The sequence below is a fragment of the Oncorhynchus gorbuscha genome, linkage group LG26 (assembly GCF_021184085.1).
Source record: "Oncorhynchus gorbuscha isolate QuinsamMale2020 ecotype Even-year linkage group LG26, OgorEven_v1.0, whole genome shotgun sequence".
Taxonomy (NCBI): Eukaryota; Metazoa; Chordata; class Actinopteri; order Salmoniformes; family Salmonidae; genus Oncorhynchus; species Oncorhynchus gorbuscha.
The window spans coordinates 3847174-3858164 of NC_060198.1; the positions used below are offsets into that span (position 1 = coordinate 3847174).

Sequence of the window (10991 nt, forward strand, 5' to 3'; positions counted from 1 at the left end):
TCCGGTTCTGAAGGCGATCTCAGGAGGAAAAATGGCTGAAGCAGATGTTCTGTTTGAATCAGATGGCGTGTCGAGTGGAGATGAGAATCATTTGATTACAGTGACGAATGCAAAAGGAAATAAGAGAAGTAAAGTGGTAGTGGAAACTAGTAAATCCAAATCTTGTTCTGAGTATTTGTTGGTTGGAATAGGGGTTTTGGCTCGAGGTTGTTTCCTGGGAGATCCGTTTGAAGTCTCTATTAAAATTGTGGATGCGTTGGATGAGGTGGCGTCGATGAGTGTTATCAATGGTGTTATCTCTGGGGTGGCGCTAGAAGTAAATGCAAAGGATATACAAGAAGAATTGGGTCAAGTGGTTGGTGCACAACAACGGATGCAGAAACCCACTTCATCCAGCCATTCTATTGTGTTTATTTATGAAGAGTCTCTCTCTTCTCACGTGTATTTGGGTTATATGGGATTTCATGCAAGAGCCTTCATGCCCAAACCCATGCAGTGTGATAAATCTAAATTATTTGGTCATGTGTCAAGTGTATGTGGACGGGAGGTGTATTCTATGCCAGCTGAGCCTAAATGCTGCAAATGTGGTGAACATGCACCCGATTTTCTGAAGTGCCCTGTTAGGGTGAATGAGACGTATGGGCAAGAATAAGGGCTGTCCAGAATGTATCTGAAGGCATTGAGACGGAGACGAGTGGAAGGAGTGAAGTTGAAAAAGTGATTGTAGTAGTAGAAACAATATGTTCCGTGTTAACAGAGGGATCATGACATTTAGCATATTAAGGTGGACTTTATAGCATTTATTAACTTGGTTTTCAACTACACAGCACAAACGGAGAGGAAATCGGAGAAAATAGGCATCTTTGTGTGTGTGCCTGGGCATTTCTGAGGACTCAGTGGGACTGTTTGTGTGTTTTGTTTCAATACTCCGTACATTAGGTGGCGGCAATATACCAATAGGTGTAGTTTGCCGTAACTTTAAAGAAGAAGAAGAACTTCCGGTTCTCCTTGCTTGATTTCTTCACTAAAAAGCCGGAGTGTGGTCTTAGGAAAGGTAGCTAAACAAATACATGGTTTCATGGAAAAATGATATAATATAAGCTAGCTTGATTATATATAATGTTGTTCTTTCCATTATTAATAACGAACCATTCGGTTTCATGATACTATACCATCGACAAGGAAAGATGTTGGAGAGTTAACTGAGTTTATGACAACAACACACGTTGTTGTTGTAGTAGCTAAACTAGCTAGCTACATGCACCTAGCTAGCTAGCAGGATTATATTGTTAATTTACAGTTTACTAAACGTTGAGTTGATTGAACGACTGCGATCCATTCCGTTACAAAATTGCATTATTTGTTTTTGATGTACATTTGCTCCACAGAGTTAAGCCAACTATCTAGCTAACGTTACGGTACACGTGAAGACTACCTAATATGGGTCGCCGCAAGTCCAAGAGAAAGCCCCCCCCAAAGAAGAAGCTTACTGGAAATTTGGACACTCAATTCACCTGTCCGTTCTGCAATCACGAAAAGTCATGTGATGTGAAAATGTAAGTAACAAAGTACAGTATATTAAGTGTATATATATACTCCCGTTCAGAAGTTTGGGGTCACTTAGAAATGTTCTTGTTTTTTGTCATTTAAAATAACATCAACTTGATCAGAAATACAGTGTAGACATGGTTAATGTCTGATTTTTGTAAACGTCTGATTTTTAAAAATATAATATCTACATAGGTGTACAGAGGCCCATTATCAGCAACCATCACTCCAATGGCACGTTGTGTTAGCTAATCCAAGTTTTTATAATTTTTAAAGGCTTATTGTTCATTGGAAAACCCTTTTATGTTAGCACAGCTGAAAACTGTTGTCCTGATTAAAAAAGCAATATAACTGGCCTTCTTTAGACTTGTTGAGTATCTGGAGCATCAGTATTTGTGGGTTCGATTACAGGCTCAAAATGGCTAGAAACAAAGAACTTTCTTCTGAAACTCATCAGTCTAGTCTTGTTCTGAGAAATGAACAAGTTCCACAGACATGTGACTAACATAAATTGAATAATGTGTCCAGTCAGTATCTGGTATGGCCACCAGCTGCATTAAGTACTGCAGTGCATCTCCCCCTCATGGACTGCACCAGATGATGCTGTGACATTCCGTCCCAGACCATGGCGGACCCTCCTCCAAATCGATCCCGCTCCAGAGTACAGGCCTCGGTGTAACGCTCATTCCTTCGATGATAAATGCGAATCCGACCATCACCCCTGGTGAGACAAAACTGTGACTCGTCACTGAAGAGCAGTTTTTGCCAGTCCTGTCTGGTCCAGCGACGGTGGGTTTGTGCCCATAGGTGACATTGTTGCCAGTGATGTCTGGTGAGGACCTGCCTTACAACAGGCCTACAAGCCCTCAGTCCAGCCTCTCAGCCTATTGCAGACTGTCTGAGCACTGATGGAGGGATTGTGCGTTCCTGGTGTAACTCGGGTAGTTGTTGTTGCCATCCTGTACCTGTCCTGCAGGTGTGATGTTCGGCTGTACTGATCCTGTGCAGGTGTTGTTACACGTGGTCTGCCACTGCGAGGACGATCAGCAGTCTGTCCTGTCTCCCTGTAGCGCTGTCTTAGGTGTCTCAACAGTACAGACATTGCAATTTATTGCCCTGGCCACATCTGCAGTCCTCATGCCTCCTTGCAGCATGCCTAAGGCACGTTCACGCAGATGAGCAGGGACCCTCGGCATCTTTCTTTTGGTGTTTTTCAGAGTCGGTAGAAAGGCCTCTTTTAGTGTCCTAAGTTTTCATAACTGTGACCTTAATTGCCTACCTTCTGTAAGCTGTTAGCGTCTTAATGACCGTTCCACAGCTGCATGTTCATTAATTGTTTATGGTTCATTGAACAAGTATGGGAAACAGTGTTTAAACCCATTACAATGAAGTTCTGTGAAGTTATTTGGATTTTTACGAATTACCTTTGAAAGGCGGGGTCCTGAAAAGGGATGTTTTTTTTTGTTTGTTGCTGAGTTTATATATGCATACTTTTCTTTATTTTTACAATTTTCTACATTGTAGAGTAACAGTGATGACATCAAAACTATGAAATAACACATGGAATCATGTGGTAGCCAAAAAAGTGAACAAATCAAAATATATTTTAGATTCTTCAAAGTAGCCACACTTTGAGTTGATGTTTTGCACACTCTTGGCACTTAAACAAATCTAAATATATGAGATTTTTCAAACACTTTTTGGGGTACTACATGATTCCATGTGTTATTTCATAGTTTTGATGTTTCACTATTATTCTACAATGTAGAAAATATGAAAAATAAAGAAAAAACCCTGGAATGAGTAGGCGTCCAAACTTTTGATTTGTACCATGTAGAGGTCGACCGATTTTATAATTTTTCAATACCGATAATTGGAGGACCCAAAAAAGCCGATACCGATTAATCGGCCGTTTAAAATATATATATATATATAATATTTATTATTATTTTGTAAATTATTTTTTACATGTATTTGTAATAATGACAATTACAACGATACTGAATGAACAGTGAACACTTTTATTTTAACTTAATATAATGCATAAATAAAATCAATTTAGTCTCAAATAAATAATGAAACATGCCCAATTTGGTTTAAATAATACAAAAACACAGTGTTGGAGAAGAAAGTAAAAGTGCTTTTACACCTGCATTGTTTGCTGTTTGGGGTTTTAGGCTGGGTTTCTGTACAGCACTTTGAGATATCAGCTGATGTACGAAGGGCTATATAAATAAATTTGATTGGATTTGATTTGATTTGAAGTGCAATATGTGCCATGTAAAAAGCTAACGTTTAAGTTCGTTGCTCAGAACATATGAAAGCTGGTGGTTCAATATTCCCAGTTCTTCAATATTCCCAGTTAAGAAGTTTTAGGTTGTAGTTATTATTAGGAATTATAACGTGTCAACTATTTCTCTCTATACCATTTGTATTTCATATACCTTTGTCTATTGTATGTTCTAATTGGCACATTAGTATTGCCAGCCTAATCTCAGGAGTGGATAGGCTTGAAGTCATAAACAGCGCTGTGATTAAAGTATTGCTAAGAGCTGCTGGCAAACGCAGTAAAGTGCTGAATGAATGCTTACGAGCCTGATGCTGCCTACCACAGCTCAGTCAGACTGCTCTTTCAAGTATCAAATCATAAACTTAATTATAGTATAATAAATACGAGTCTTTGGTCATTAATATGGTCAAATCCGGAAACTATAATTTAGAAAACAAAACGTTTATTTCAGTGAAATACGAAGCGTTCTGTATTTTATCAGACGGGTGGCAACCATAAGTCTTAATATTGCTGTTACATTGCACAACCTTCAATGTTATGTCATAATTATGTAAAATTCTTGCAAATTTGTTCGCAACGAGCCAGGCGGCCCAAACAGTTGCATATACCTTGACTCTGAGTGCAATGAACGCAAGAGAAGTGACACAATTTCCCTAGTTAATATTACCTGCTAACATAATAAAAAATAAAAAAACAAATATGCAGGTTTAAAAATATATCAACTTCTGTGTATTGATTTTAAGAAAGGCGTTGATGTTTATGGTTAGGTACATTCGTGCAACGATTGTGCTTTTTTCGTGAGTGCGCTTTTGTTAAATCATCCCACGTTTGTCGAAGTAGGCTGTGATTCGATGATAAATTAGCAGGCACCGCATTGATTATATGCAACACAGGGCAAGCTAGTAAACTACACATGGTTGATGATATTACTAGGTTAACTAGTGGTTATGTGAAGATTGATTGTTTTTATAAGAAGTTTAATACTAGCTAGCAACTTACCTTGGCTACTTGCTGCACTCGTGTAACAGGTGGTCAGCCTGCCACGTTTCCTCGTGCAGTGCAATGTAATCGGCCATAATCGGCATCCAAAAATGCAGATTACCAATTTTTATAATGAAAACTTGAAATCGGCCATACCTATTAATCGGTCGACCTCTAGTAGTGTGTGTGTATACATAGATTCTAGCTTCCATTATTCTGCAATATTAAAGCTGATCTGAAAAAATAAATAAAGTACAGTATGGCTATCTCCCAAATGGCAAATCAAAAGAGAACCATCGCGCTCTTCTAAAGGTTTGACTGGTGCGTAAAACCTGCAAATTCAGTAAAGGAAGAGGTGTAATGGGTTAGCACTAAAAAATATGTTTCATAAAGCTTCATTGTTCAATGTTTTACATTTTTTACTGCATCAAGGATAGCATACACAGACGTTACCTCCCAAATGGCACCCTATTCCATACGTACTTTGACCAGAACCCTATGTGCCCTGGTCAAAAGCACACACCATAGGTATGTGGACACCTGCTTGTCGTACATCACATTCCAAAGTCAATGGGCATTAATATGGAGTTGGTCCACTCCTTTTCTGTCTAGACTCTTTTGAAAAGGCTTTCCACTAGATGTTGGAGCATTGCTGTGGGGCCTGGCTTGCTCGGCTTTCCAAATAATCCTAAAGGTGTTCGATGGGGTTGAAGTCAGGGCTTTGTGCAGGCCAGTCAAGTTCTTCCACAACGATCTCGACAAACCATTTAGGTATGGACCTCACTTTGTGCACAGGGGCATTGTCATGCTGAAACAGGAAAGGGCCTTCCCTAAACTGGTGCCACAAAGTTGGAAGCACAGAATCGTCTAGAATGTCATTGTATTCTGTAGCATTAAATCTTCACTGGAACTAAGGGGCCTAGCACAAATCATGGAAAAACAGCCCCAGACTATTATTCCTCCTCCACCGAACTTTACAGTTAGTACTATGCATTGTGGCAGGTAGCGTTCTCCTGGCATCGACGAAACCCAGATTAGCCTGTTGGACTGCAGACGGTGAAGCATGATTCATCACTCCAGAGAACGTGTTTCCACTGCTCCAGAGTCCCAATTGCGGCGTACTTTACACCACTCCAGCCGACACTTGGCATGGTGATCTTAGGCTTCTGTGCAGCTGCTCGGCAATGGATTTCATGAAGCTCCCGACGAACAGTTCTTGTGTTGACGTTGCTTCAAGAGGCAGTTTGGGACTCGGTAGTGAGTGTTGCAACCGGGGACAGATGGGTTTTGCGCGCTTCAGCACTCGGTGGTCCCGTTCTGTGAACTTGTGTGACCTACCACTTCACGGCAGAGCTGTTGTTGCTCCTAGACGTTTCCACTTCACATTAACAGCACTTACAGTTGACCGGGGCAGTTCATGCAGGGCAGAATTTGGACAAACTGACTTGTTGGAAAGGTGGAATCCTATGACTGTGCCATCTTTAAAGTCACTGAGCTCTTCAGTATGGCCATTCTACTGCCACTGTTTGTCTATGGAGATTGCATGGCTGTGTGCTCAATTTTATACACCTGTCAGTGACGGGTGTGGCTGAAATAGTCAAATCTACTAATTCAAAGGGATATCCACATACTTGTGTGTAATGTTATATATTTTAGTGTAGTTCTCTAGGAGGTACTGCACCTCAGGCTGTAGCTCTGACATTTTAATGATGCAACTATTTATTAATACTTTGTTTAAACTTTTGATTTTCTTGTATTGCCAACAGGGAAAGGACCAGAAATACTGGGATAATATCATGCACAGTTTGCCTGGAGGAGTTCCAAACCCCCATTACCTGTATCCTTTGAAGTCTATTGAACTCACCCAACAGCTATTGTTCTCATAATCACATTGAGTATGTTTACATGCACGCTAATAATTTGATATTAAACTGCAGAACGACAAATGTTTGTCAGCTCGGGGATTCGATCTTGCAACCTTTCGGTTACTTGTCCAACGCTTTAACCACGAGGCTACCTGCCGCCCCATATGCAGTTTTTATAAAAACTGTTCTTCACTTTGTACATGACAAAGTAGCCCGACGGTGGTGGATTCACAGACCTCCACGGACAAGGAGGGTGAAAAGATATCCATTATAATAAAAGCACTGCATGAATCTCTTATTTTGGTATGAGACCAAATAGGCTTTTATATACATTTCATGAAATTCTACATCATTTTACATAACTGGAGACTTTTGTTAATACCACCACAGGGCAGAGAACACCTGAGCACATGCTGCAGCACCGGAGACGATCAGAATCTTTTGTTAATACCACAACAGAGCAGAGAACACCTGAGCGCATGCTGCAGCACCGGAGACGATCAGAATCTTTTGTTAATACCACAACAGAGCAGAGAACAACTGAGCGCATGCTGCAGCACCGGAGACGATCAGAATCTTTGTTAATACCACAACAGAGCAGAGAACACCTGAATCTTTGTTAATACCACAACAGGGCAGAGAACACCTGAGCGCATGCTGCAGCACCCTGATGCTGCAGCACCGGAGACGATCAGAATCTTTTGTTAATACCACAACAGAGCAGGACAACACCTGAGCGCATGCTGCAGCACCGGAGACGATCAGAATCTTTGCAGCAACAGAGCAGAGAGCGCATGCTGCAGCAATCGATCAGAATCTTTTGTTAATACCACAACAGAGCAGAGAACACCTGAGCGCATGCTGCAGCACCGGAGACGATCAGAATCTTTTGTTAATACCACAACAGAGCAGAGAACACCTGAGCGCATGCTGCAGCACCGGAGACGATCAGAATCTTTTGTTAATACCACAACAGAGCAGGACAACACCTGAGCGCATGCTGCAGCACCGAGACGTTGTGATTTCTATACAGCCTATTTAAAAACTAAAAGGAAAGTTTAAGTTTGGAACAGTACTAAAGTTGTCTCTCAACTGTAAATATTCAGCACAACTGAACTAGTCACTACGGAAGTATGGCCTATACGCATTTGTAAACTATTTTCACTTGGGAAACTATCATTTTCAAATATATTCTATTTTATTCCAAGATATTGTTACAAAATAGATGTGTGCAGACTGTGATTAGGGCATGGGAGTATAAGTTAAATTAACAGACTTGGCTTCCATAGCTCACCGCATGATCCTCAAACCAAAGACCAGCCAAACTCATCTTTCTAAACGTGAATTCCAAGGCACTGTAGAATGATTGCATAGCCTAATAAGGCATATTTTGTTTCGTAATTTAATTCTAAGTAATAATACAAAAATAATAATATTTATTTCAAGTTAGTATGTTAATACTTGTTTTGCGGATCTCCCTCACATTTCTCAAATTGAGAACACGGGGCTGCATGGTCAAATTAATTCTGATAGGCCTAAATATGATTTATTTATAATGACCACTATTCCCATAAACGATAGAATGACAAACTAAATCAATATGTAGTCTATAGCAGCCTATAGGTAGATAGCCTAAATGGTGGTAGTACTGTGTTTGTTTTTCGCTCTGGCGGTGGCATGAAGGATGAACTGTAGGCGTGTGTGTAGAGGCCCGTCGGTCGGAGGCGTGACCACTTTGAGAGGCCAAATCCGACGTGACAAAACCTGACCAGGGTTCGCTAAAACGGCTGTCCTCAAAACAGTCTTGTACAATGCACTTGAACTCGACCTACTGAGTGCTTAGCTTACAGAAACGTGCCCCCCTCTATTGCGTATGCAGACAAACTGATCCACCGCATGGACCTTTACCACGACACCAACGAGAGCTAGGATCCACATTCACAACGTGTCCGTCACGATGGTCATTACTCTACGGGCCCCAGAACGACACGAGGACCACTGCTGTCCTTTCAGCACCAAGATTCTAAGTGCTCAAAATCACTCTAGATGTAGCCGACAACTAATAGTCCTTCTCATCCCTTATTACAAATGGAAGATTATCACTTCTCACAATGGTGCTCGTTTAGTAACGTTAGAACAAAGAGAAGTCAATGTCTCGCAGGATCGCAATGTAATTTGTGTTTTACGTAGCAGATCAGAATATAATAATAATAATAATATAATGGCATATAGTCTGCTTTACCAGGCCTGTAATGTTACACCAGAAACACCTCTTCTGTCGTTTCTTATCTGAAGCTGAGTAGTCCTCTTTTTTTACCAAGACTCAACAGTGTGCACGCCGCAGGCAACGCTTTGATGCAAAATAACAAGAAATGTTAATATTTTAACACCATCTGCTTCCATTTGGTCACAAAACAGTAATTCAAGAAGATCTAAATTCATATTCCCATGAAACTGATTGAGATCAAATGATTGACAGGCAGTCTGAACATTTTACCAGTAAAACGTGAAGAATTACCATTCACCACTGACAGTGATAATGACCTACTCTGAAATGAGGTATGACTAACTTGGTGTTGGAGGGTATTAAACATTTGACATTTTCTTGAGACAAGATGTGTGGGCCTATAGGCAGTTTTTAATCAAACTATTATATTCATCTGACTATCCACAATAATCACATTACCGTGTGCATGTAACCGTGCTAGTTGATACGTAATCAATAAGACTGCAGCAATGGTCATTTCCTAAGGATGTAATGCCCATATCCAATGGGATTGGCTATTATGATAAGATTGTTTTATAGGTATTTTAACATCAGGAATGCTAACAGCACAGTAAGTTCCTCTGGATAAGAGCATCTGATAAATGGCTCAAATGTAAATAAACCAATGACTAGACAGCTGCATGCATTCACATCTACTCCAATCTCCTGTTGCTAACATTTTCTAGGTTGAGTGTGTCTATAAGTTACATGTCCCTTACCTTACTCTCTAAGATCTGTCAGAGCCTGTGGATGTGTACAGTGATTGGATAGACGCTTGTGAAGCAGCCAATCAGTAGCCCAGGCTCACCGGGGCGGAAGACCTCACGTTGGAACAGGAAGCTGATTTAGAGGTGGCGCTCGTCTGTTTCTCACCAATCACTGCCAGTCTTCAGCTCAAGATGATGGTCCCGTTCCAGGCCGACTACATTGCAGACGTCGCATTGCATCAACCAATAGTTGCCACGTCATCAACTGCTGTTGGGCATCATATTGCTGTGTCATGTGGTTAGCTGATATGTGAACCAACTATCCAGACGTTGTGAGATCTGGCAGATGCCTACAATGTAGTCAGCCTGGTAAGCAACCTCTGACCTTTACCTCACCGCACATCTCCCACACTAGTGACCTGGCGTCCACCGAGACTGTCTTGAGTAGCCATAGTTCAGTCCAGAGCCCTATATAGGTTACGCCCCAAATGGCACCCCATTCCCTATGTAGGGCACTACTTTGACCTGCTCCCATAGGGCTCGGGTGGAAAATAGTGCACAATATAGGGAATAGGGTTCCATGTGGGATGTGACCTTAGAGGTATATATGACTCTGGTTAAGTCAACCTATTCCCCTACTCACCGTTTTAATTCATACAGACTTCATTTTAGCGGTCAGTTGTCATGGCTCCTAGCTTACTGGTAGGATTATACAGTTAGTTGCAGCTCTTGGGTTAGTTTCTGTTTTACCACAATTAGTTTTTACTCTCCCCTGTGTACAGAGATACACAATACCACAGAGTACAGCAATACCATAGTGTTGGGTCATTCCATTGGGGTATATTTGGTGTAACTCTGAGTGTGTTTATGCAGAGTAACCTAGTGGGGTGTTCCAGAAAGTAGGATTGTAAAGTTAGCCAGCTAACTTTGATATGCAGTTAAATATATCTTTATTTTATATTTAGAAAGCTAAACTTGAATATGGGTTGTTGTTGGTTGTCAAGTCAATTATACCATGACGATTTCAAGTTGGATTTTGTTGGGACTGTTAGCTGGCTACGTCATTGATCCTGCTTTCTGGAACAGTCTAAACTCTCAAGTGGTTTATGAAATATTTTCTAAGAATATCCCAGGTCCTTTTTCTTAATGTCAAAATGGTTACGGTATCTCCCTGAAGACATGTTGCACCATTCCTTTGTTAGAGAAAATGTACTAAAAGCGAGAGGTAGGATGGTACATAAACTGTAGGTCCAAATTATTATTGATTTGATTATTTTAGTTTTTCAAATGATAAGAAAATTGCCAATGATTTGCAATTGGTTGCCCGTTGTAAT

The 10991-nt window shown here is 40.7% G+C and overlaps 1 protein-coding gene across 2 annotated transcripts; it reads left to right on the forward strand.

Annotated features, from left to right (window-relative positions):
* Positions 1 to 30: 30 nt before the first annotated feature.
* On the forward strand, positions 31 to 10611 carry LOC124015315 (transcription elongation factor 1 homolog). 2 transcript variants are annotated; one of them, XM_046330474.1, is made up of 5 exons: positions 31 to 128; positions 940 to 1054; positions 1389 to 1556; positions 6586 to 6656; positions 9683 to 10611. In XM_046330474.1, exons 3-5 carry the CDS (start codon positions 1441 to 1443, stop codon positions 9745 to 9747), a joined length of 252 nt encoding a protein of 83 aa, XP_046186430.1. In that variant the 5' UTR covers positions 31 to 128; positions 940 to 1054; positions 1389 to 1440; the 3' UTR covers positions 9748 to 10611. The 2 variants fall into 2 exon arrangements, with proteins under 2 accessions (XP_046186430.1, XP_046186431.1); XM_046330475.1 differs by lacking the exon at positions 940 to 1054 and having other exon boundaries at positions 42 to 128.
* The last annotated feature ends 380 nt before the right edge of the window (positions 10612 to 10991 follow it).

Coding starts and splice junctions, on each gene's coding strand:
- LOC124015315 (XM_046330474.1), top strand. CDS start 1,441: ATGGGTCGCCGCAAGTCCAAGAGAAAGCCCCCCCCAAAGAAGAAGCTT. Junction 1,557..6,585: donor AAGTCATGTGATGTGAAAAT/GTAAGTAACAAA, acceptor TATTGCCAACAG/GGAAAGGACCAGAAATACTG. Junction 6,657..9,682: donor GTTCCAAACCCCCATTACCT/GTATCCTTTGAA, acceptor TTACTCTCTAAG/ATCTGTCAGAGCCTGTGGAT.